The sequence below is a fragment of the Muscardinus avellanarius genome (assembly GCF_963383645.1).
Source record: "Muscardinus avellanarius genome assembly, chromosome: 9".
NCBI classification, from domain to species: Eukaryota; Metazoa; Chordata; class Mammalia; order Rodentia; family Gliridae; genus Muscardinus; species Muscardinus avellanarius.
This window is the reverse complement of record NC_137795.1, coordinates 44,225,141-44,252,284: the sequence shown is the minus strand read 5'-3', so window position 1 is coordinate 44,252,284 and position 27,144 is coordinate 44,225,141. Positions and strand designations below refer to the sequence as shown.

The following is a 27,144-nucleotide window of genomic DNA, read 5'->3' as shown; positions in this document are numbered from 1 at the left end:
TGCCAGTGGTTGCCAAACTTTGCTGCATATTGGAATCATGCTGCGGACATGTTTTTTGTAAACATTGATGCCTGGTTCCCACTTGCCGATATATCAGTACTTTAGAAATTGGACATCAAGGTTTTTAAAAACTTCCCTGGTGATAGGAATATGCAGTTATATTTGGGGACTACCGGGCTACACATGAGGCAATAGAATACCTCACAATTTGATTACACCCCTTTAAGAGCAGTAAGGACTTTTGTTTGTAACTATAAGGAAACTCAAGTTATGTGATGGGAAAGAAATTTTAGATTCTTGTAGAAATTCTACAAGAATCTGAAATCAGGAGGAAAAAGTTCTGGAAAAATCAGGTCCATGGAGTTTTAAGGTAATGAATATTTGACATTTTATTTTTTTTGGTGGTACTGGGGTTCCTGGAAGCCCTTCTACCTCCGGGCTACACTCCCAGACCTATTTTACTTTTGGAAACAGGGTCTCTTACGCCAGCGCGGCTGGCTTCGAACCTGCGCGATCCTCCTGTCTCCGCCTCCCAAGCGCGCCACCACGCCCGGCCTATTTGACATTTTATACTAAAGAGAAGTGGAGCAAGATCAATTATAATCTTAAATAGTGGCTGGTGGCTGTCTCTGAGTGTCACTGAACTGCCTACTTTGAACGGGTTAGCACAAGATCGAGATAACTGACTTTGTATTACTGAAGAGTTGACATAGCTTTTTGAAGCAACTGAACCATTATGGGATAGACAGGTGCAAATTCTTTGCCTTCTCTGCTTCTCACTGATTGAACATAAGCTTCCAGAGCTCCCCTGAAAATCAAAATGAAAACAATGTAAAAATGTTAATAGCTTATGGGTACACATCCGTGTACACACACACACACACACACACACACCCCTATCCATTCCTGGGACTGCAATGTCCAGTTCCACAGGGCAAGGAGCCAACAGCCTTTAAACATTTTTTTGGTCATGCTACTGTGGTTAGGATTACAAGACAATACACATTTCAGTTTGCATTATACCTGTGATCTAGTTGTGTTCAGAGGCTCTCTGGCCTTGATATATGTGCTGCATTTCTCCTTTCTATACCACCCTACTGAAGACACCTGATCTGAAAAGCTGCATGTAACTTGTGCGTGTGCAGTACTCTCAGGGGCAGATGGTACCTTGGAAAGGCAGGCGTGCGCAGGAAGGCTGGGGGTGGGCCCTCTGGCACACACAGTAACTCTAGTAGGTATATAATCCTTATACATGATAAACCATGAACCACCCACAACTAGAATGTTTGGCTCTAACTTTTGACAAATGTAAAGAGAAATACTGTAAATTTAGTCAAGGGTGTTATGCATGATAATGATGTTTTCATGGGTGACATTCGGGGTCAGCAAATGCCTGCAGCCCAGTGCCTGCATGTGTCTATACTGTCAGGGCTTCTTTCACACCACAGTGGAAGAGCTAACAGTCCAAGCAGAGAGCTCACATGGCCTCAAATCTGAAATATAGTGAGTGCCAGTCCTTAACCCAATCATCTGTTTAAATGGAGCTAAAAAGAATGTTTCAAAGAATAAAAAAATAGGGCAGGGGGTGTAGCTCAGAAGTCGAATGCTCCTGGGTTCCATCCCCAGACCCACATATACACACAAATTATTCTGAGATTATTCATTTTTTTGGTTACTTAAGTTCCAGGTATACAAATAAGATCTTTGTAGTACTTGTACTCAAAATTTCACTGATGTTAGAGATTTTTTTTTTTTTTTTTTGGTGGTGGTTGTACTGAGTTTCCTAGAAACCCTTCTACCTCCGGGCTACACTCCCAGACCTATTTTTATATTTTTATTTGGAAACAGGGTCTCTTAAACCAGTGCGGCTGGCTTCGAACCTGTGCGATCCTCCTCCCAAAGCGAAGGGTTACAAGCGTGCGCCGCCACACCCGGCATATTAGAGAATTTTTATAAAGATTAAATTAATACCATTATTCAGCTCAAGTCCCATTTAATACATAATTTTTTTTCATCCCAAACACTAAAAATACCTTGACTAGGTATGTTTGTTTCCTTTACCTGTGGGGAAGGAATCTTCATCTCCTGCTCACTTTGTAGTGTCGCACCATCAATCATCTATCTACAGAAAATATTCAATCTCTTATTTCTGACCCTGACATCTCTCCTGATTTCTGTTTCCACCTGTCTTCTGGACTTTTTTCTTTTTTCTTTTTTCTTTTTTTTTTGCGGGTCTGGGATGGAACCCAAGGGCATTCTATCTCTGAGCTACATCCCTGTCCTACTCTTATTCTTTTATTTTAAAAAAGGGTCTTACTGAGTTGCAAAGGGCCTCACTAAGTAGCTGAGGCTGTCCGCAAACTGCAATCCTCCGGTCTCAGCCTCCCAAATGCTGGGATTATAAGCATGCATCACCACGCCTGGCTCTTCTGGACTTTTTAAAAAAGTCACATTTGCAGCCGGGCGTGGTGGCGCACGCTTGTAATCCCCGCGCTCGGGAGGCGGAGACAGGAGGATCACGCAGGTTCGAAGCCAGCCATGCTGGCATAAGAGACCCTGTTTCCCAAAATAAAATAGGTCTGGGAGTGTAGCCCGGAGGTAGAAGGGCTTCCGGGAATCCCAGTACCACCAAAAAGTCACATTTGCGTCCAGGTATCCCTCAAACTCACCTGCCAAAAACTTGGGTGAGTGCTGCCTGCCTTCTTGTCTTTCTGCCCAGGGCACCCTTATCTGCAGGGCTCCATCTGATGCTCTTTCACTCCTATACCCAGTCAGGTACCAGGTCCTACAAATTTATTACACATTGTCACACCTGGCCCCTGCCCTCCCCTTTACTTGCTTGAACCCTGGCTGTCTCATGCCCTGGAGAAGGCTGTCGCCTCAGAGGTGGCGGTCACTGTGGGACTGGCTTTCCCCTCTCCTGGTCAGTCTCCCATACTTGATGGCAGGAGCTCTTTCTGAGGTGTTATCACTGCCTTGCCTGATTCTCTACAGGACAGTGTCCAAGCCCAGATGAATCCTAGCCGTATCAACCTCCACCTAGCCCACTCTGCAACTACCAGCTTTTAGAAGTGTGATGTCGCCTAAAAAGACACTCGAATCACTTCTTGTTACCAAGTAATGTGCAGAGCGGCTTTAATGTGATAACCTAACCGCATTGCTCACTCTGGGGGAGATCCAGGATGTGTGTTCACATTAACACAAGAGTCTCTCCCCTATTAGGAGAGGCTGTAGGGGCTGAGAGGGCCTGTTAATCTTTGGCATTACTGATTAAGCTAGGGTTAATAAGAGAACATTCTCTTGGGCCTTTGCATGTTATATTTCTTGCCCTTGAAATGCCCTTCCTTGCAAAGCTCTCATCTCTTAGGGCTTCACTTCAAAGTCACAAGAATTTGCAGAAAGGTCTAACTTCTTTATCAACAGCTTTGACTTCACAGGACCCAGCAAGCATTTTGGAATCCCTGAAGGCTGGCTCCATCCTCTGTCCAGGGGATGAGTCCTTTCAGTCAGCAGTGTGGAGGGATGGGCAGGCCTCTAAAAAAGCCAGTTGCTTGAGTAAGATGTAAGTTAATACCATTACTCAGCTCACGAGCACAATCTCAAGTCCCATTAATACATAGTTCTTTTTTTTTTTTTGGTGGGTCTGGGGATGGAACCCAGGGGCATTTGACCTCCAAGCTACACCCCCTGCCCTATTTTTTAATCTTTATTTTGAAACCATGTCTCACTGAGTTACCAAGGCCTCACTAATTAGCTGAGGCTGTCTGCGATTATATCCATTCTATTGAATAAGTGGACAAAAAATCAACTTGGTGGTTTCAGTTGCATTCAAAAGGATAAAACTTATATAAACTATATAATATGTAGAAGAAAGCTCAGAAATGAATTTGGTTGGATTTTTTTCTTTTTTTGTATTCATCTAAAACATCAGAGCTATGGGGAGAGAAACAGATGAAGCTTCCCTCCCACATAAAATCAGAGCAAGATTTTCAAGCACTTATTAAATTACTTCATTTGCTTCGGCAGAACATTAGCTTTCTTGGAAGTCAGGCCAAGCATTATGTAATAATTAGTTTCAACTCTGGCTTGTAACCACAATAAGATTACTGAAGTTATCCTTATTGGGGGGAAAAAAAACCCACAAGTTTTTACTAGAGGGAGAGCTGTGGCAATATGGCTCAAGGTGACATACCCTGACCAGTGGAAGATTTTATGGAACACAAAGCTGATCTTCATCAGGTATTAAACATTCAGTATGCCAGTACTCAAGTACAAAAGTGACCTGAACACAGACCACACGCCTCAAGATGCAGTTTAGCCTGAGTTTTCCTGGCTCTATCCTTCCTCTAGATCCATCTCAGGCAGTAAGTTCCCAGAACCTGAGTATACACAGCGATATCAAGTGCAGAGACCAGACACCACCCTCCATCAACAGGGGTCCTGAATTTGCAGAAAAACAGGAGCTGAGGGTATGTTGTGGGTGAGAGGGCGATGGGTCCAAGAATGCACATGGCACCCTGCACTTCCTGCTAACTGCACAGATAAAGGAACCACTAGTCTAACATGGTCTGTGAACAGTTTTGGCCTAAATGTTTCCGAAGAGGACCATAATAAGTGTAGTTGCACTGTAGATATGAAGGTAAACAGATTTGAGTCCAATCCTGCCACTTCTGCAGAGCTCAAGAAATATTTGCATCAAAGCTCACACTTCATCTTGATGTAGCACTGGCTGACCTGCAGGCACGCCAAGCGACTGCCAGGCACCAGCGCGTGCTGGGGGCTGAGCAGGTGCAGTTTTCCCCTCTTACCCCACCTGGCCTCATGATCAGAGATTACTCTCACTTCAAAATTAATGTGACTATTATTCATTCAAGCTCCAGGAAAACATCTCACGTCACAAGAAAACGGAAGGGCAGGAGAGAGTTCACTGCCATTTACTCGTCCGCCGCACTTAGTCTTCACTTTGCCCTACTTTGTGATAACCTAACAGATGACGCTGGGAGGAGCAATGAGTACACACAAGGCTTGCCCCGGAAGCCAGAAGGAATGGACTGACATTTAAAGAGCAGCACTCACCCTGGGCTTATCTACAGGGGAAAGAAATTCATCCAGGGATGCCTCAGTATGCAGGAACAAAATTAGTTTTACAATAACACGAAAAGCATATTCTCTGGAACAAAGGCCCGTTCCTTGCCAAGAGCCTGGGCTGTAGCGGGAGTGCATTTTTGCCAGATCTTCCAAGGAGGGCTCAATTTTCTGCTCAAGGCATGAAGGTTCTGGTATCAGACTGTGTGGAGGGATGGCTAGGCCTTACTTAAAAGGAATGACAGTATTTCTGAGTATGATTTTCTGTTGCTAAATATAGGCTTAGCAACAGCGCTGCTGATGAAATCACTCAGAAGGCATTTTTAAAGAGAAGCAAAAGAAAACAGATTTGTGATGTACTCTCAGCAGGACAACTGTTGTGGATGAACTCATTCCAACTTGTTAAGAAGACAAAATTGAGCCCTGCTCAATTAACTAAATCCTTTTCTATTATCAAGTGTGTTATAGCTGAGTGAAATTTTGGGACTCAAGGAAAAAATTCTATGACATTACAGATCCCTGAGATAGGTCAGGCCTAACTCCCACTCAGTACCCAGAGCTTGTCCAAGGCCAGTTGGAACAAACAAGGGAAGCTCCCTGCAAACATTTCCCATTTCTGGCTTCAATATGCACAGCTAAGCACAGGAAAACATGGAAGAAGAGCAGGGGCCTGGGCTAATGTACTTTCTATCAGTATGGTGTCCGGAGGCTCTAGGTGCCAAACCCAAGGGCTCAGTGGCACACTTTTTAACTGATGGTTGATGTTTCTGAATCATCTCTCCTCGTGTCCTCAGTGGACTCTTTCACCTGACGACAGTATATCCCATGGTGGCAGTGGATGGCACCTCTGGCTGTACAGTGGGCCTGCCAGGGAGCTCTAACAGAGTTTGGTGCCAGGTCACAGCCCCCAGGGACTCCGAGGCAGTCTAGGGTGTGGCCCAGGCAGGAGGATTTTTTTCAAAGCATTGCCAATGCTCTTGTGTGCAAATGTGGCTAAGAACTACCTCACCACACCAATCCTGTTCTGGCTCCAGGGTGTAGGTTTGGTCCACACTGAGGCCCAAACAAAGGTTGATTGTAGCTTCAAGTGTTCAAGTGCTAACGTGTGTGTGTGTGTGTGTGTGTGTGTGTGTGTGTGTGTGTGTTTTACTAGGGATTGAACCTGGGGATCGTCTACTTCCAAGCTTTACCCCCAGACCCCCCCTTTTTTTTCGGTACTGGGGGATGGAACCCAGAGGTATTCTACCTCCGAACTACACCCCCAACCCTATTTTTTATTCTTTATTTTGAAACAGGGTATCACTAAGTTTCAAAGATCTTCATTAAGTAGTAGCTGAGGCCAGCTATAAACCTCAATCCTCCTGTCTCAGCCTCCTACATGCTGGGATTACAAGCGTGCACCACCACGCCCAGCCCTTGACTTCTGATTTTGAAAGAACATCTTGCTAGGCTGCTGAGAGTCTTGCTATGTTGCTGAGGCTGTCCTCAAACCCTGTCCTGTTGGGATCCTCCTGTCTCAGCCTCCCAAGTATTGAGATTTATAGGCATACCCACTATGCCTGGCTCAAAGTGCTACAGAGAGGGACAATTGACTGGATTTGGGAAATAAAGGCTACAGAGGAGTTCAGTGATGGTTTAAAGGCTTTCTGGCTGGGCTGGTGAGGTGATTGAGACCTCCCAACTAAGACAACGAACAGAGTGTAGAAGGAGGTTTGAGATCAAATGTGAGCATTTCAGGGTGGAGATTACTGTGGGGTGTTTGAGTAGTAACATATGACAGCGAGGTCACTAGCCTGAGGCCCTGTGAAGTCAGCTGAGGCACAGGCATGGGAGCCCTGAAGTAGAGAAGAGGCCACAAGAGACACGGGTCTGGATGAGCTCACCTGGGGACCAAAATAGTGGCAGAATGAGTCAGAAACAAACTATAGTAAATGACATCATGTAAAGAATGGAAGGAAGGAGACAGTTCAGCAGATGAACTATGAGGAAAATGGCCAGAAAGGTTTTAACAGATGAACCCACATCCACGAGGTCACGGAAGCTCCCAGGAGAGGACCATGTCTCAGTTTACTATCGGTGTCCTTGGTTCCTAGTGCAGGACCTCACATGTCAATGAAATTTGGGCCTCACATAAATACAAATGTGTTCAGTCGTGTGATAAACTGAAAGAAGGGAAGGGCAGAAGACGCTAGCCAAAGATGCCGAATGGTTGGGGGACAATGGAGCGGCCTGATGCCCGGGAGGCCTCCGGTGATTTTGCGGAGGGCAATTTTAGAGGTGGGCGTTGACAGATGAAGAATGCTTAATAAGCTGTGTGCAACAGTTAAAACATCCCACTCTGGGCACAGATGGGGTACATGGAGTGTGTGCATGCACTTGTGTGCACATGCATAGACACAAATGAATTTGTGGGGCATTCCTGGAGGCCATGCATGATCTAAATGGCTGCAGACTTGACCTTGTTTCCTACTAATAGCTGGGTCCTATCTGGGAATTTTTCAAAGTTCACTCACATCTGTGCCCCACTGTTTCACTATCTGCAGCACATGAAAATGATGAAGAAAATCTGAGGCTCTGGTAAATCTTCCCATAGTGGAGGTTGTTTTTCAAAGCTGGAAGTACAAAGTCCTTGGGGCTGCTTTGGGCATAGTGAAAAAAAAGGGAGCTGTGGAGATCTGGGAGTGGTAGGCATGGAAGGTGACGTGTCTGGGGTTCGCCTTGGTGCTGCAGCATACCTGTGCCTGTGCAGCCAGGTGGCCTGCCTTGAGGAGGTGCATGGTGTCCATGCCCAACCAGGCTCTGCCCTCCAACCCACACGGCATGCCCCACCTTCCCTGGGCTTCACCCCAGAGGGCACCCTGAAGACAGTGCTTACCTGATTAGGAGGAGCCTGTCCTTTTCAGATGGATGGTCATCCAGCCACTGGGAAAAGCGTGCGTGGGACCATTCCGCCCTCTGCAGCGTGGAAACACAATCAGAGGAGAGAGGGTATGCACGCATTCTTTGGCAAACAGCAGGGTGTGCTGGCTCCCAAGGTGACAGTCTCCAAGCCCCTTCCTCACTACCCAGAAGCCTGTGGGACTTACCAGCTGATGGTGGATAAGCAAAGGAAATGGGTCCTTCATCAACAAAGCTTTATAAACCTAAATTCCTTGTGACACTATTCTTCAAAGGGCCAATTCTATATTCACCAGATGATTTTACACTGCTGAGAAAGTAGATACTGGGCAGTGTGAGTTTTCCTTCCTAACCTCTATTTATTCAAAAACAGACATTAAGACTAAATAAACCGGAGAGAGCCAGGAACCCATGCAGTGACAGGCCAATATTCAGAGTTGGCAGGAAGATTCATGAGAGGGTTCTGGCTGCGCTCTATTACCTGGAAGGGGGACTTCAGCTCAGGAGGTGCTCTCGTGAACAAAAACTGAATAATGATGCTGAACGGAATAAGGTCCCCCAGTGCAGGGCTGTTGGCCACATGTTCACTTGTCTGGAAGAGTAGTGGTCTAGAAGAAGAAAAAGCAGATGCTAATTCATGCTATTTTGATATCAAAAGCAGTGATGTGGTAGGAGAATCATTCTGCTTGACTGGCTATTGAAGGACCCACCATCAGACAGACAGTCCCTCTCCCCTCTTTTCTTTCACTCCCTCCCTCCCTCCTTCCCTCTCTCTCTAATGTATCTTTCAGCTCCTTCCTTCCTGACCCTGGCCACTGGTCAAAGGGTCTGATGTCACTTCCAGTTGACTCTGCAAAATCTCCTCCTAGACTTCATTTAATTAGTATGCTACAATCAAATAAAACACAAAGACTTTAGGTATAAATAATAGGTTCTTACCTTGGTCAATTATTTCAGCTTTCACTTTACATAGAATACACTTTGGGTAATAATCTAATGTGGATCAACTCAAATATGCAGCCAGGTGGCCTGCCTTGGGGAGGTGCAATAGGCAAATATTTTCTATGTAACTTTTCAAAATGGTAATTATGTTTTTGTCTATTCAGAATTATTACTTTACTGACCATTTCATACATTTCTGGATCTAAATGTCACAATTTTACCAGAGTGTACAGGCAAATCTACTCCACTGCCAATCAGGTACCACCTGTGCCTGCAGTCCCATCTGCTCGGGAGGCTGGAGTGGGAAGATTGCTAAGCCTAGGAGTTCAAGACCAGCCCAGGCAACATAGTGAGATTCTATCTCAAAACCATAAAAAATAAAAATAATAGAAAGGACTGGCAAGAATTATTTGAAACAATTCTTATGAACCCGTCTTGGATATGAGTTGTGATGGACAAGAGCTTATGATTGTAAGCTGTTCCAAGATTAGATCATGAGAGGTAAGGTAGCAGCAGTATCTATTGCTAGGGCAGATGTTGTTTCTGAGCCATGTGTAACATCACTGCATCCTGGCTCTTTCTCCGTCTCAACTTTTATTTATTTATTGATGGTGTCGGGGATTAAATCCAGGGGCATTCTACCTCTGAGCTACACCTACACTCCTGTTTTAAAACAGGGTCTTGCTAAGTCGCTGAGCGTTTCGCTAAGTTGCTGAAGCTGTCCTTGAATCTGCAATTCTCCTTAGTCTCCCAAGTACTGAGACTACAGGTGTGTACCAGCATGCCCAGCTCTTCACCCAATCTTAATGATTCCAATCTATGATGAAGGCCTATGTGAAAATAGAGATATATGCTTTCCTTTCTTACATTAATGAGGTGTTACGTCAATGGTCAAGGGCAAATCAAGCCTATAATACTAAATGAAGCTGAGATGAGGAAGGTCGCAGTTTTTGTTTTTTGTGGTACTGGGGTTCCTGGAAACCCTTCTACCTCCGGGCTACACTCCCAGACCTATTTTATTTGGAAACAGGGTCTCTGAAGCCAGCGTGGCTGGCTTCAAACCTGCATGATCCTCCTGTCTTTGCCTCCCAAGTGCGGGGATTATAAGCGTGCGCCACCACGCCCGATGAAGGTCGCAGTTTTGAAACCAGCCTTGGCAACTTATTGAGACCCTGTTTCAAAATAAAAAATAAGCCGGGTGTGGTGGCGCACGCTTGTAATCCCCGCGCTTGGGAGGCAGAGACAGGAGGATCGCGCAGGTTCAAAGCCAGCCGCGCTGGCTTAGGAGACCCTGTTTCCAAAAATAAAAATAGGTCTGGGAGTGTAGCCCAGAGGTAGAAGGGCTTCCAGGAACCCCAGTACCACCAAAAAATAAAAATAAAAATAATAAAAAATAAAATAGGGCTGAGGGTGGAGTTCAGAGGTAGAAACCATCTCAGTTCAATCTCTGGTGTCTATCTGTCTGTCTTGCTGGATCCAGTGTTGTTAAAAACTGTATGTTAACTACAAGTGCAATTTATCTCTAGTATTCTGGGAACAGCCCGCTCAGCTTTGCAGGTTATCTCTGATCAGATGCTTTATCAAAAAGCATTATTTTAGGAGCTGGGTATGGTAGCACACACCTATATAATAGTGCTTGGGAGTCCAAGACAAAAGGATTATAGTTCAAGGTCAGCCTCAGTAACTTAGCAAGACCCTGTTTCAAAATAAAAAAAGCTGGGAGTATAGCTCAGAGGTAGAATGCTCCTGGGTTCAACACCCCCCCCCAGTACCCCCCCCACCCATTTCCACCCAAACCCTGTATCACTTTGTCAGTTATTTTCCTTATAGTTACTATGGAAAAAATTCAGTTCTTTTACATTGTCTATATCACCAGAGGCCCAAAATTTCCAAGTTCCATGGAAGCATAACAAAGATCTTCCCATGGCCACAGGAAGAATGTAGAGAATCTGCATTGGAATTTTTCAGGGCCCAGATCATTTCAGTGTCCCACAATGTGGAGCTCCAAGCCAGCAGTCAAGCACTTAATCAGGTCTGGAACGGCTTCTGAGGTCAGTCCGGTTTTGAGCTGTTCCCATTTGTCCTCTGTGTGGATAACTCTGTTTTCACTTTGGTGAAAGCTTCTAGTTTCATCATCATCAAGAGCGACAACATCAGCTAACACATATGGCTCTTATAATGTACAGGGGAACAGTTTAAAGATCTTATAGAGGGTAAGTAAGGTCAGCAAGCAAGAGGCAGAAAGAAGGTCCCAGGCTTTACCACTTCCTGCCCACAACGCCCAACTCACGACTACCTGCAGCCAAATCACCTTTCAAGAACACCCTGAAACTGGGTACAAGACTGACATAACCACAGGAACACAGAACAAAAGCCTTATTGTTAGACTATGGTGTTTTTCACCTTAGAAAGGTGAGAGGGATGGTTTCACTGTGACCATATCACTGCAGCCCCCCATCACCACAGCACCAGAGAGGAGTCTCTGAGTTTCTAAGATGGTAAAAGAGAACCAGAAGAAGACATCAGCTTCTTCTGCATTATGAAATGCCCTGCAGAAGCTCACTCCTGTCTAACCTCACAGGAAACGCTGAGGGTAATGGTAGGGCTAGATTTCCTGGTGTCAAGTAGACACAAAGAAAGGAGGTGGAGCACACAGCGGTCAGCTTGCAGAGCTGGGTGACAGCTCAGTGTTCCTACCTGCAAAGCTGAGCTGGTTGCTCCCAGAATCCCAGTGGAAAAGCTCAATATGGCATGGGTGCGTAGAGGACTGGCTTTTATGCCCAGCCTCAGATCCCACTTCATGCCTGTCACAGTGCCTGTCTACAGAGTATAGGGGATAGAGTTTTCTAACCCAGAAGCAAGAACAGTGGTTCCACCCAACCCCAGAGCCTACTCTGTGGTATAGCTGAGGCTATACCCAACACGTGTTTTTGTGGAATACAGCGTCCAGACCCATTAATCTAGAGTGGAGACTCTGTCTACACTTGAAGCCCAAACTGCAGACCTGATCAAGCCTGCAAACCCAAATAGCAGTACTGCCTTATGAGGAAGTATGTCCCATGCTTCCTGCCAGAAGTGACTGCAGAGCCCAGCCAGTAGCTCTGCCTGACAGCAGGGCCCTGTCAGTGGTATTGCCAGACAGGAGAGAATAGCAGTGGCTCTGCCTGCTCAGGGGATCAGGGAATCATGACACCATTAAAAGAAATTAATAATTCTTTAATAATGAGCCCTAAAGAAATGAAGATCTATGAAAAGGCTGACAAAAAATTCACAACAACCATCTTTAAGAAGTTAAGCAAACTACAAGAATATACAAATAGAAGATTAAACAAAATCTGGGAAATAATATGTAAACAAAGCAAGAAATAGAAACAAAAATAGAACACAAAAATAAAAAAAATAAAAATAAAAAACATTAGACATAAAGAATACAAGGACTGAAATGAAAAATTCAACCAAAAGCTTTACTAATAGGTATGATCAAGTAAAAGAATCAAATAGCTTGAAGATTGAGTATTTTGAATTATCTAGCTAGAGGGGAAAAAAGAGAAAGAATGAAAAAAGTCTAAAGGAATTATGGGAAACCATCAAGAGAACTAAAATTTGCAGAATACAATTTTTAAAAAGAATATAAAACAGAGTCAGAAATAATATTTAAAGAAATAATGGCAGAATATTTCTCAAATCAGGAGAAAGATGTCAAGGTACAGAGACTAGAGTTCCCCAGTCAAATTGAACCTAAAGAGGAGTTCACTAAGACACATAGCGGACTATGTAAAATCAGACATTAAGTTCTGGGAACAGGAAGAGATAAGAGATGTATCATATACAGGAGAGCCCCAAGAAGGCTATCAGTGGAAATACTTTAGAATTAAGAGCTAAGAAACACTTAACTCTTTTAAGAAATGATATATTCTAAGCTAAGCATGGTGGCTCAAGCCTATAATCTCAGTACTTGGGAGGCTCGGACTAGAGGATCACACTTGAGGCTAGAGTGTGGTAACTTAGTGATACTCTGTTTTAAAATAAAAATTAAACACAACTGGAGCTGAGGTAGAACGGCCTTGGGTTCAATCCCCAATCCCCAGTCTCCCCCTCCCTCCCTCCCTCCCTCCCTCCCTCCCTCCCTCTCTCTCTCTCTCTCTCTCTCTCTCTCTCTCTCTCTCTCTCTCACACACACACACACACACACACACACACACACACACACACACACACACACACACACCAGATATATTTTCTTTTTTCTGGTAATGAGAATAGACAGGTGATTCTGTGAAATCACCTTCGTGAAAACCTCCCAGGCTTCACAAAATCTAGTGTCAAATTTGAAACTTGGCAATTAGTTTTGTGGTTTGAATACCGCCTTTAGTACTTAATGCAATTTGCAAAAGATAAAAGGAAAGAAAGAAGATCAATAAGGAAAGAAAGACAACAGAGAGATACAGAGACAGGAGCAAGGAGCGCACACGTGGCACACGTGTGTCGTGGCCGTGTCTAGGAGCCTGGCTCAGCTGAGCTTGCTAACTAAGATGCTGGCATGAGCCAGGCCTGGTAGAGACCAGCTTATTTTAAAATGAGATCTTTAGGTCAATCACCTGTCCCTTTGGCACACTGAGTCACAAGGCCAAATCGCCCATACTACCCAAGACCTGCTAAAAGGGCCATGAAAAATAAGGTAACTTGATTCTGGATTATGCATCACTAACATAATTACCAGTAAACATCAAATGCAGACATTTTCTCCCCGATGTTTGTTTTAAGAGCTGAAAGAACACAGCATGAGCCTTCCTTTCTCCCTGATTTCAGGTGGGATGTGAAACACTAGCTAGTTAAAAAATAAATCACCATCTCATGTGCTTTATGAAACAAAAGAAAAGTAATTAAGGAATTATAAAAAGCAGTTGTCCCAAATGCCATGTCATTCTTAGAGAATAATATTCTAATTAGAGTAGCACTTTCAAGGTTATGATTTATAGCTAAAAGGTAGTATTAATTGGTCAAGTATTATGTCGCTTAGGGGGGAAAATTGTATTTTTATTCAGGCAGATTCATGTTTAAATGACTCATGGCCGTGCACTGTCAGTTTTCTGACAAGGCCAATCATGAAGTGAAGTTAGACAACAGTCCTGTTGCTCCTATGGTCACACCTAACATCAGTGCCTTTTATTTTTATGCCACCTGGCACCATGATTCCTAACCTTTTTTTGTATGGGGCTGAGGAAGGCAGCAAGACCCTGAGTGTGTGCACTGAGCTCTGGAATTAGCACGACTCCCCTGAAAGACTGGGCACTGATGGCCATCTTCTCTGAATAGGACACAATCTTTAGGGAGGCCTAGCATGAAAAGAATGATGCGGAAGGATGATTTGGGCTCAGTGTAGAAAGGAGAGACTGGTTCCTTTCTTGGAGTCTATATCACCTATCCTAGCAGAAGAGGCAGGAAAGGAGGCAGAGGTTTCGGGTGGATACTCTAGCAATAAAAATGTACATTTGTCTGAACATTCCTGGGGCATGTAGCAGAGGAAAGAGAGATGAGGTGCTTTAGCAGCCAGAAGTTGCCAACAGATTCTCTTTCAAATTTTCCAACATATTCCTGGTTGGTACATACACACATTCAAATGCTCTGCTAAGACCAATGAGAACAGAAACAGAAGAGAACTTCTGGAATAAGATGCAGGCTAGAGTGGCCACAAACACAGGTTTGGGAAGCAGATGGCTCTGAGCCCGCAATATGGCGCTGTGACCCCCTCACTTGGGCAGTGAGGTGCTGGCCACCTACCCTATGCCTCAACTGCCTTGTGTAGGTCTTACCTAACTCCTAAGTGCCGTGAGGCTAAATGAGGAAGTATCAATAAAATACTTGGATGGCCAGGCGTGGTGGCACACACTTGTAATCCCTGCGTTTGGGAGGCAAGAGACAGGAGGATCGTGCAAGTTCGAGGCCAGCCGCGCATGCTGGCTTAGGAGACCCTTTTTCCAAATAAAAATGTAAAAATAGGTCTGGGAGTGTAGCCCAGAGGTAGAAGGGCTTCCAGGAACCCCAGTACCACCAAAAAAAAAAAAAAAAAAAAAAAAAAAAAACTTGGTATGGACTTAGCATATACATGACTAGTTGTTAGAAATAATAAAAATGACAATAAACTAAACATTCAACTCTTCCTGTTTACCTGAATGCCCCTAGCATAGCTTCAGCAGTGGCAGGTGACTGCGAAGCCACCAAGATGAGGCGGTGGCCTAGGTGAAATCCAGAACTTGTCATTAGGAATTCAGAAACAGCAGGACAACAGTTATTTTGGAGGAAGGATTAAGGATCCTGGATTCACAAATGAAAAGGACAGAATACATCTGGGGTCTTAGTGTTGAAAGTGCTAAGAACGGAAAGACAGCTTTTCTATAGACCTATAATGATCCATGCACAGAGGACTGGCATTTCAAATAGCATTTGTATCATCGACACCAACAAGGGGCCTAAAAAAGCCTCACCATTCCCGAGGTGGAGAGCGATGGACAGGACCAAGTGTCTGTCTGCTTCCTGAGGGTTCCCTCCTTTCTCCCCACCCCCACCCTGCCAGAACTCCTTCTCAACACAGTTTTCACAACTGGCAAAGCAGCTTCCAGCTGAGCAGGCTGTGAACATCATCAGGGAGGGACTGTCCCTGGAGGAAGGGCACTGCATTCCTTTGTGTCTTCAGCCTCACACAGATCTGCACTGACAATGTCCAAGGTCAGAGCTTCCAGGTCTGGGCCACTGAAGGTGACCATTTGAGGGGCTCCTGTCATGCTGCAGGGGGTCCAGCAAAGACAAGTCTCAGCAGCTCTGACATGTGAGCCCATGTAGAATACAAATGACCCAGGGGCACATCACTAATGTCAGCAGCATTCTAAGGCAGCATTCTGTCCTGAGTATGAAAAGGTTCCTGCTGCCAGAGGAAGTATAATGTAGACAGTGAAATGTAAATGTATGCAAGAATCTTGCTGGCCTAATTAAATAGTCCACTAATATTATTGTCAAAAGGAGAGTGCCCTGAGGCAGATGGCTGTATGATGTGAGAGGCGGGTGCCTGCTAAGGTGCATGCACGCATGTGCGCATGTGTATGTGTGTGTGTGTATGTGTACATTTGTGTATGTGTGTGTGTATGTGTGCACGTGTGTGTGTGTGTGTGTGTGTGTGTGTGTGTGTGTGTGGTGCCTCAGTGGTGTGGACTCAAGGCCTCCTATACTTTCCTTCACATGAGCTACCCCTGCCCACCCCCTGGCCACCACCTCTAATTCAGACACAGGCTCTTCTGTGGCTATTGCATCATGCTGGGTTTTGCTGTTTGGCTTGTCCCCAGCTTAGTGGATAATATTTTAGTATATTTCATATTATTCTTTAGCTCTTTTGTTATTTCTAAATGGGAAAAACAGAGCAAAAGAAAATTAAAAATGACTTTTCTGACTACAAAAATAAACCGGAGGCAAGATATTGGAAAAACAAAAGAAAACCCTAAAAGAACAATCACTAATAACAAACCTGCTATCTAAAGATAGTATTTTGATGTTTTATCCTTTCTGGCTTTTCTTCTCCATAGAAACACATAGTACTATTGAAACTATGGTAGGAATCATATCATATATCCTGCTCAGTGCTCTGGTTTTCATTCAGTGATGCATAAGGGAATATTTTCATATTACTGGGTATTAACTAACAACATAATTGTTAATGACTGCATAATTTGATCCTATGAATGCTGAATTTTTTATTTAACAATTCCCTACTGTCTCCATTCAGCTGAATTTGGTGCCTTTCAGAGGCTTTGGTGAGGGCCCATGAATAAGCCAAGGTGTGAGCTGTACACAGTCACTGGATGATTCTCGCTCTGCCACAGCCCGCGGCACAGATGGAAGAAGTGCGGGTGTGCGTGAAAGAGGACCTTCCCACTGCAGCTGCTGGGGCTAATTCTGGAGAAGAAATATATCTCTAGTAAGTTTTTGCAGATGGATAAAATAAAGGACCTATAATTAGGGTATTAGACTTACAAGTTATCTGTGCTGATTTTCTTTTCTCCAGGATGGGGTTGGTAGCACCCTCCACACTGAACTTCCCAGATGAATTCTTTTCACCAAGCAGCTTAGAGCTGGCACAGCCACCACCACCCGCCCCAGTGGCCACACAGGTGCGAAGCGATGAGCAACACAGGGTCATTCATAGCTCTCGTCTTTTCAGCAAAGGGCCTACCCCGTTCTGCATACACTAGGCCTGCATAAACACCCTCATGTACTACTGTGCTTTCATTTTATTTTTTTATTTAATCAATAAAATGGCTGTCCCAGTTCCATCAAGTAACTGAGAAAGTGAGACGATCAATTTAGTTGATTCTATAGATTCAATATGTCTATAAAAGAGTATTTTGGTACTTATAAACCTTTTTTGAAATTTTTCAGTTAATTCAAGTTATAAAGGATACTCCATAAACAGGATACAATTATTTTTATGTGCCTGAGTCCTCGGGACCCAAGAGACCATTCATGGAGAAACCTCAGAAATAAACAGAATCCCAGGAGCAATGAGCATTATCTTTATAGTTAATAGAAAGAAAAAAAAAAACAAACCCGTTTCTTGTCAGTAAAGCAATTATAGTTCAAGAATTGAGGACTATATAAAAAAACTGAGCTACTGCTAGATGTAAACCATCAGTTGGCCATGAAACTAATTTAGTCAGTTAAAATGATCAAATGAGCCAGGCGTGGTGGTGCACACTTGTAATTCCTGCGCTTGGGAGGCAGAGACAGGAGGATCACGCAGGTTCAAAGCCAGCCGCGCTGGCTTAAGAGACCCTGTTTCCAAATAAAATATAAAAAAATAGGTCTGGAAGTGTAGCCCGGAGGTAGAAGTTGCCTGGGTTCCATCCTCAGTACCACCAAAAATAAAATAAATAAAATGATCAAATGAAATATGGAGAGTAATACACCAAACGATGTCTGCATGTATAAATGCATCTCTTTGAATCTTACTATGAAGTATAACTACAATGCACCAAATAAAGTATAAAGCAGAAACAGGAATTTCAGAGAATTATATAAGAAGTGCTGTAAGTCTTCTTAGTCCAGCTTGGGAAGGGTACAAATTGCTTATCCATGTGGAAATTTGTTTGCATGCAAACAAGTTTCCAAGAACAAAATGGGATCAATAAACAGACCCCTGAAAACTTCTTATTTCCCAGAATTGTTTAATCTGTTTCATCTGTGACAACCTTGTTGCTTTTCCCTGACTGCTTTGCTGTCTTCTGTGATTAATAATTTTTACAAGGTTTTAGTTAAAACCCTCAAAAAATAGGAAGATGCTGGTGGAAGGAGAGCAGATCTCTGTCTCTTCCCCAGCCATTCTTATATTTCTAATACTAATTCTGACTCCTAGTCATTCATGTGAGACTTCTAATCTCATCAATCCATCAATACCATCTGTAAATAACGAAGAATAAGTATTATTTCATTAAACATACATATGGGTGTGCGTCTAACAGGTTTGAATAAGTTTACTGGTTTCCGTGAAAGCATATGCCAAATTACAATTTTAAAAGTCATGAGTCATGGCCAAAAGTTAAAAATCCATCTAGATTGGCCATTACTCCATGAAAAGCTAGATATAAAAAATAGAGAGCTTTAAAAATTATACATTAATGGGTGATTAATTTTTTATTCCATAAATAGGTACAAGAAGGTGTCACTATAATTTTAACTGTTTCTATCCTTCTTATGTGAGAATTCCCATCTTCAGGGTCTTAAATTTTTTTTTCTTTAGTTTTTATTGGTGCACTATATTCATACATCATAATGGGATAAAAAAAAAAAAAACTTTTGTAGACATACATGCACACATCGCCCAATTAGCCCCTACCCGATCCCTACCCTGTTCCCTCCCCATCCCTCCTTCCCATGCTTGGCTTAGTGGTTGACATCTAGTATTATAGCAATTTATCCAAAATTAAAAATGATAATCTCACATAACAGTTTCATTTGTCTGATACTAAGCTTTTGATGACTTAAAGATAACATTTTAATATTTCTTTTTGCTTTCTTTCTTACCAGAAAATATTTATTTTTTTTTTTTAGGTGAAACTATCATGTTTATTTATTTTTCAGAAAAAATATATCCTAATATGGAATATGGACTCTAGATACCCAAACGACCTCGAAAAAGAACAAAGCTAGAAGATATATATTTTCTGATTTCAAACCATATAAAGCTACAATAATTGAAACAGTGTAGTACTGTTATAAAGGTAGATATATAAATCATTGAAGTTAAATAAAAGCCTAGAGAAATTCTTCCATATATTGTCAAGTTATTTTTGACAAGGTTTCCACAAACATTTGGTGGAAGAAATAATAATCTTTTAACTAAATATTGTTGAAAAATAATAATTACATAAAAAAGAATAAAATTGGACCCTTACCTAACACCATATACAAATATTAACTCAAAATAGATAAAAGACCTAAATATAAATCTTAAGACTATAAACTTTTAGAAGAAAATCTGGGTCATTAAAACCTCACAACATTGAAATTGGCAGTGATTTCTTGGATATGATTTCAATGGCACAGGCAACAAAAGGGTAAACTCCCTAAAAAAATTAAAAAAAAAAATTGTATATCCAAAGACAATGTAGACAGAGTTAAAAGTTACTAATAGAATGGAATAAAATATTTCCAAATGCTATATCTGAAGGTATATTAATATTCCAACTAGAAATCCTAAAAATTAGCAACAATAAAAACTAACTATACAATTTAGAGATATGTAAAAGACTAACATAAATAATGAATCTCCACAGATAACCAATCTTAGTTGTCTGTTGGATGGAAAATCTTGTTTCTCTGGTTCTGGTGTGTGTTACCTAATTCTTCCTAGTAGTTAATCTCTTTGAGTATTTTCTCTAGCGCTGGTTTTGAAGACATAAATTCCTTCAGTTTCTGTTTGTCATGGAAGCTTCTTATTTCCCCATCTAATTTAATAGATAGCTTTTCTGGGTAGGAAATTTTTGGCTGGAAGTTGTTTTCTTTCAGAGTTTGGAATATGTTACTCCAAGCCCTTCTGGCTCTCATGACTTGGTTTGGGAAGTCTGGAGTGATTCTAATTGGTTTGCCTCTGAATGTCACTTGGCCCTTTGTTTTTGTTGCCTTTAAGATTCTCTGCTTGGCTTCCACATTGATCATTTTGACAATTATGTGGCATGGGGATCCTCTTCTCTGATCCTGCCTAAAGGGAGTTCTATAAGTTCTACATTAGAAACTATGAGTTCATTTTTGGAGTGCTCATCTTCTAAGAGCGAGATTCTATTCTCCATGTGGTCTAATCGGTTGTTTGTACTTTGAATTGAGGCCTTTACTTTATTAATTGCATCCTTTATCTCTTTTTGGCTCTCTCTGAATTCTTTTCGAAACACCTCTATTATTTCTACAGTTATTTTCCTGATTTGATCTTCTAGAAATCTCTGAATTTCTGTTTTATCAGGTTCTGATGTTGTGGGGTTGTGGGCATTCATTGCTCCATTGTTATTCCTCTTTACCATGATTTTGGAAGTTTGTGCCTTCTCTGGTTCTTCCCTTGGGTCACTACGACTTCACTTAAGGTGCTCTGGATCTTGAGTCTGTGGTATCTCAGTCCCCACTACTCCTTTACTAGGTTGTATCGCAGAGTCTTAGACCCAGGGAGTCAATCGAGGTTGCTTTAGACCATGGGGGGTGCCAGGTTGGGCATTCTCCTATGGTGTGATATCTCTGCCACCGCCACTCCCCCACCAGGTCAAGTCCCTGGGAGTGCAGTACTGGGATTTCTTCTCTAGGGGCCGCAATTTGACTCACTGTTGTATAGTGCACTGATGGAGCTGTAGTGGATTCGGTGAATTCGCTGCTGCTGCCACCAGTGGCAGCATGGCGTCGCTGCCACGCCCTCGGCCTTGAGGCTGGCGTATTTCTTCTCTGGTTTTGAGCTCTGCTCTGAGTCCATGTAGGGTGTGCTGAGCCCAGCCACTGGGAGCTTTAGATGCTCCCTGCGCCGAAAAATCTGCCGAATTCTGCCCGGCTATCCCGCAGCGGCTCACCTGGGCTCGCTGTCCGCCGCTCCTCTCTGGAGCCTGGTGGGCTGTTGAGTGCGTTGGTCTGGTGCTGTCTGGTGAGCTTGCTGCTGCCGCCGGCAGTAAGGCACTGCTGCCGCGTCCTTGGCCGTGAGGCCGGCGGCGTATCTCCTCTGTGGCTCTGAACTCTGTTCTGAGTCCCCCTCCTCTCTGGGGCCTGGTGCTGCAAGGAAAGATGGTGCCCATCGCTCCGCCGTGGCTCAGGCCGCAGCACTTTGGTCTGGTTTCTTTCAGGTGTCTTGTTTTTCCAGCCCTCTTTTTCTCTGTCCCTTGTAATTACTTTTTTTGTTTCTTTGCTGATGGTGTTTTCTGGCTATGAAAGGCACTGATTTTGTGGTAATAGAGATTGGTTGTTAGCGGGGCTCGTAAATCCCGCTTTTCTCCATTGCCATCTTCCTGGAAGTTCTTAAAATTTTTCTTACATGAAAACTCGCCCTCAGAGCTTGTGTCTGTATACTGTGACACGACTTGAAAAGCAAAACTCAGGGAAAGGCCATGGTCTCCACAAACAGAAAGATTAACACGATTTTAATATACATAGACAGAAAAAACGAAACATGGGACTTAGGACAATTAAAAGTAACAGCCTAGCCTGGTGTGGTGGTGCAGGCTTATAATGCCAGCATTTGGGAGGCTGAGACAGGAAGATTACAGTTCATGGACAGCCTCAGCTACTCAGCCCTTTGCAACTTAGTGAGACCCTGTTTCAAAAGTAAAAAATAAAAATAAAAAATAGGGCTGGGGATGTAGCTCTCACATAGAATGCCCCCTGGGTTCCATCCCCAATACCCCCCCCCCCCGCACACACAGTAACAGCCTAATCTTAACAGAGTACAGGCCAAATCAACAGTTTTCTCATGCTTTTTTCAATAACTAGTTGTCTGATAATGTTAACCATACCTCAGAGCAATACTTTATTACCCAGCTAGGATTACTTTGTTATCATCTTACCCAAAGTAAGGTGCTCAAACACTATAACCTAAGTTATCTAGTAGATGTATAGTTATTTTTTAGAGTTCACTGAGTTTAGTTTTCATAATATTTCATTCAATAGTTTTGTTATAATCACACCATGGAATATGATCTAAAATCTTTTAAGAAGTAGACTGGATTAAAAGTGATAAATGAACAAATAAAAATCCCAAAAGTGATGACTGTATTATTATCAACTGCCTGTTATTACTATGGAATACATTTCTGTAAATAAATGAGAAAAAACCCCTAGAAATAATAAAATTTCCCAGATCAATCTTGTGAATTATAATTAAAGCAGCAAAAACATACCCACCCACTACCTTATTAGTCACTGCATATAACTGTATATGGGTTTCTGAACAATAACCTTTAAGATGACTCATATCAAATTATTACTGTTATTATTTGAAAATGATTACAGATAATTTTATATAGTCCTAACTATAAGGAAAGGATTTACTTGGTAGTTAATATAAATATATATAATTTATACATATATAAACAAAGAATTAGGTCTCACCTGAATGACCTCAGCATTCGATAAGTCTTTCCTAAATCAGATACTCGTCTGCAAAATGGACCCACAGCCAACTCCATCTGAAATGTTAAAAGACACTTCATAGCTTATTATGTCAGAACCCTCTAGTGAATGTGGGACATACCTGAAAATTACAGAAAGTTGTAGCTTGTAGTAAACTGAACATTACCTGGACTGTGAAGTAAGTTTTGAAAGCCAATCAAATTTATTAAAAGGCAAGAACTTAAGATAATTTTTATATTTATATATTACAAGGATCCAAGATGACATAATTCCTTCATGAAGGTAGAAAAATGTGTTTTTGTTTTGTTTTGTTAAAGAAGGGGAAGAAGTTTAAGTAGGTGTTTTAAGTTTTTTCATAGCCAGTGTAAACAACAAAAGTCTTTTTAGCTGGGTATGGTAGTGAACACTTGTAATCCTAGTATTTGGGAGGCTGAGACAGGAGGACTGCAGGTTCTTAGTTACCCTCGGCAACTTTGCAAGGTTCTGCAATTTAGTGAGACCATGTTTTGAAAAAAAAATTTAAAAAAGAAGGCTGGAGTTGTAGATCAGAGGTAGAATGTCCCTGGGTTCAATCTCCAGTAATACACACACATACACAGAAAAAAAAAAAAAGGAAAAGAAAATAAATTTTCATAAGAGTAGCCAAAGTGATTATAATTCCTAACTTTGGAGCTTTCTAACATCTGTGTCAGAATTCCAAAACTTCAATTACTATTAATGACTGTGAACAAGTTATTCATCTTCTCTTAGTCTCAGATCTCACCTCTATAAAATAGAGATGATAATATCTACTTAATGGAAGGAATTATGCAAATTAAACAGAAAATTCCACAAAGCTCTATGTGTATGGCATATAAGTGTTAAATGTCACCAATTATTAGTATTTTAAAATTTTTCCTCCCTTAAATTTTTAGTCAATTAATCTGCTCTTGGATGCAGATTAATTTAGCAAATACTGGGTTTTACTTCTATTTGTTTTCCTCTGCTGGCTGGAAATTCTATTTGTTATTAACTGGGCTAACTGTTCTTTATCTACCAAATGCATATGTAAAGTTTTTGCAGATGTGGAAATCAGATGATAATCTGTTTCTCCAGTCTTGCTATAAATTTACACCCTGGTAAGAAATAGTTTAGAAAAGGCCCGAAATAGGCTGTTCTCTAGTAATGCAGATTCTTTACTCAAGAAACATATAAAAGAAAGTGAGTTTCTGTCTGCTAGCCACCATATGAAAAAATCTCCTTGCCATCAGTAGGCCACAGGTACCTAATCAATCATTCATTTCATTTTCAAAAGCATTTTTGGTTCCCTATTAACTGCAAGGTACCAAACTACATATGGGGATAAAATGATGTCTTAATTAGATAGTCTTGTCTTATGGAACTCTCAAATTTAATGGAGGAGATTCTTATTCAAACAAAAAAATTATTATTCATCAAAAGAATTGTACCTTTCTTATTTTGTTGGATAATCACTCTATTGTTTGAATAAATATACACATATAAATATATGTATATGCACATATAATCATTGTTATTAGGGAAAATTATAAGTACTATATCAAAATGTGAATTGAAAATAGAAGAGTTCTATTATTAGGCAGTTTCCCTGAGATGTCTTGAGGATGAACAGTGGCCAGGTTAATTTCTCTCTTACAGTAAAAGACATGAAATGTACAGTTTATGTCCTAGAGGAAATTCTTAAATGGTTGGAAGACTCTAAATTACAAAAGAATAAGTAAATAAAAAGAAAAGTCAAAGAAAGAAAGGCCAGGATTCTTGCCAATAACACAAAACAGAACAGCTGTGAACCAACATTCTCAAACTTATAGGCCAGTAAGGTGAGCATGCTTGAACCTGGTTGTTTATGTAGGGGTTTCTGGTTTCCTTCCCAATTCCTCTTTTATTTTACATTGAACACAAAGTAAGAATGTGATCATCACGTATCTTTGATTTGGTAGTTCTATTCGAATATGTGTATGTGTGTGTGTGTTATTAACCCAGTTATGTGATATATTTTTCATGAGATGCTGTGGTGAAAAAAATTTTTATTCTCCAATTACCCTATTGGATTCATTGTCTTCAAAGATCAAACCAACAATCTTTGGCCTAGCACTTGAGCAGTACAAAATGTTAAAACAATTAAATGACTAGGAAAAAGTTACTAAAGGAAAGAATATGATTCAAATGGCTGTGAAACCTATGATGACGCAGACTTCTGTGCCACAGGACAATTTCAAAATGTTAAATGTTTAAATAAATGTTTCATCCATAAAGGACCTCTAGGGTATTGAAAACCATTTTTCTCCTGCTAGAATCCCACTTAACAATAAAGGCTATGTTTTAAAGGGCAAGAATGTTCCTCTTGGAGGAGGTGACTCTGCAATTAGCTGGGGATTAAAAAAAAAAAAAAAAGGCATGTGCAAAGGCTTCTCTCCAGTCACCTGTTTGGAGGGAAGCAGCCATGGGCTGGTGAGCTAATTACTACCTGCTCCTTACCCACCACAGACATTTGGTTGACCACAGGGCATCTCTTGGACACTCCTGCCCTGACATTGTTCAGGAGAAAAAAAAAGGCAATAGAAATCACAAAGAGAAATAAGAATTTTGAGTATTTTGTTTTCTCAATTTGTATTTTTGGGCAAAGCGAGAAATAAAAAATATATATACTTAAAGGGCACCAGAAGTTATAAACAGAAACTGCTAGGAGTACTACTAAATAATTTAATGCCGACTTCAACTGCTGTCCTTTCCCTCTGGGAAGAATGGGGACCATGGGGGCAGGGGACTGTGCGCTTCAGAGGACACTGAGGGCAAGTCTGCCAAGACTGAGAGTCAGCCGAGCCCCAGGGGCCTTGGACAAGCTTAGTGCTTTCAGAACTGCTGTGTGATGAGTGTAGACACAGAGACCATGTGGTCACAGCAGGGAACTAATTACCTGTAGGAAGCCACCTCAGGCCCATGACCTGGATTCCTAAGGGGGCTCTGTGTCCTGTGTGGCGCTCCCTCACCAGGAGCCCTCCAGATGGCACCCTGCAAATACTGTTTCTTTTCTTTTCTTTTTTTTGCACTGGTATCGATGAGAAATTAGGATTCTTTTAAAAATCTTTAAAATATATCATGATCTGTCTTTGAAACTGGACTTTGTGCCAAATACCTGCATTCCCAAATCTACTTTAACAGCCCCTCCTGGAGCTCTTTTTCTTCTGTTATTCATACCAGAAAAGCAGACACTTGTATCACAAGAACATTATTCAAATCCATCCAGTATTTGTATATTCCTGATTCCAGTGACCTCAGTGGCTTTGTTTAATTTTGAATACAAATTGATAGAACTTTCAATAATGAGGCAGTTAAAAGGCTTTCTCATCTGTAGTCAACGCCTGTCATGAATATAAATGTCAGCAGAATGGTATTTAAGTGTTTTGACTAACCCTGGAAAAACACTCCCAACCAAACACGAATCTCAAAGCTGAGGTACAACAACACATGACTGTATTGTGGCAAGAAGCCAAACCCAATGAAATCAATACCCCAAATTCAAAATGTAATTAAAAATGGGGGTGGGGATCATGACCTAAGAGCTGGACAATATCTGCCAAAGCCAGGGGTCACAAATCTGATTAATGACAATGATTACCAACAATGTGCCCAAGACCCATAGCACCAGAGCTGTGCCTAAGGAAGGTGGCGGAATGCTCTGAAACTGGGACAGAGTGTGCGGCAGTGAAACAAGGCATCTGTCTCTTAATACTGTACAGAGTGCCCCAACCAGAGGCCACGTGGAGCTGAAAGTGCATTTTGAACATGACTAAATGCCACATCATGTAAATATGCCCTTTCTATACTTAAGATCTAGAAAAGAGAGCCTTTGAATATAAGTTAGTAACAATCACTAATGAGTTTTATTTATGTTAAGGAAAGGGACCCAGAAAAAATTTAGTTTACTGAGGAACATGCTTTAAGAAAAAAAGGAATACAAATACAATTCTGAATAATGCATTTGGGAAGGTAGCCATGCAGCCCTGGGGCCGAGGGCCCCGCACTTGGAGCAGGTGCTGGCTGCAATCGCAAGGGTTCAAGGACAATACTTCCCATCTTTCAGGGCTCATAAGGGAACATATCATTAAAATAAAACTCCAAAACAACAAGCCTCTCTCCCACAGCACTCTGGCCATCTCCTGCGCGGCTGCCACTCTAATTGGACTTGAAGTGCTGCCTCCAGGAAAGTGACTCAAGAGCCAGCTGGAGCAGAATGCAAATGAGCCAAAGGGGGGGGCAGGATGGAAAGAAAAACAAAATTAAGCAGGAAAGAAGACTGGAGACCAGAGTACAGCTTAAGACACTTTTACCAAATAAGAGCAGGCCCTAGGTCATTACAGCTTTCATTTCAGTAAGTAGACTATAAGCCAGTAAAAGAAAAGACCTATTTACAAATAATATTCTTTAAGCTTAGTTTACCTGTAAAACAAAGCAAAACGTACAGACGCCTGAGAAGTTGAAAAAATGGATATGGCAAAAAGAGCCATATTAATGGGGACACTTCATTAATTTTTGTTTTCATGTGTGGCTAGTAAAGGTACA

The 27,144-nt window shown here is 41.9% G+C and overlaps 1 protein-coding gene across 8 annotated transcripts in view; it reads right to left on the bottom strand.

The window, feature by feature from the left end:
• Positions 1 to 693: 693 nt before the first annotated feature.
• Positions 694 to 27,144, bottom strand: part of COG5 (component of oligomeric golgi complex 5) — a gene marked incomplete at both ends in the record, with an annotated part of 279,247 nt that continues 252,796 nt past the window's right edge. For 6 of the 8 annotated variants that reach the window (XM_080701111.1, XM_080701105.1, XM_080701107.1 and 3 more), the window contains 4 exons: positions 694 to 808; positions 7,961 to 8,040; positions 8,465 to 8,591; positions 22,543 to 22,619. In XM_080701111.1, the coding sequence (XP_080557237.1) occupies positions 694 to 808; positions 7,961 to 8,040; positions 8,465 to 8,591; positions 22,543 to 22,619 (399 nt within the window). The remainder of the gene's footprint in view (positions 809 to 7,960; positions 8,041 to 8,464; positions 8,592 to 22,542; positions 22,620 to 27,144) is intronic. The other 2 variants (XM_080701109.1, XM_080701108.1) reach the window with 2 other exon arrangements.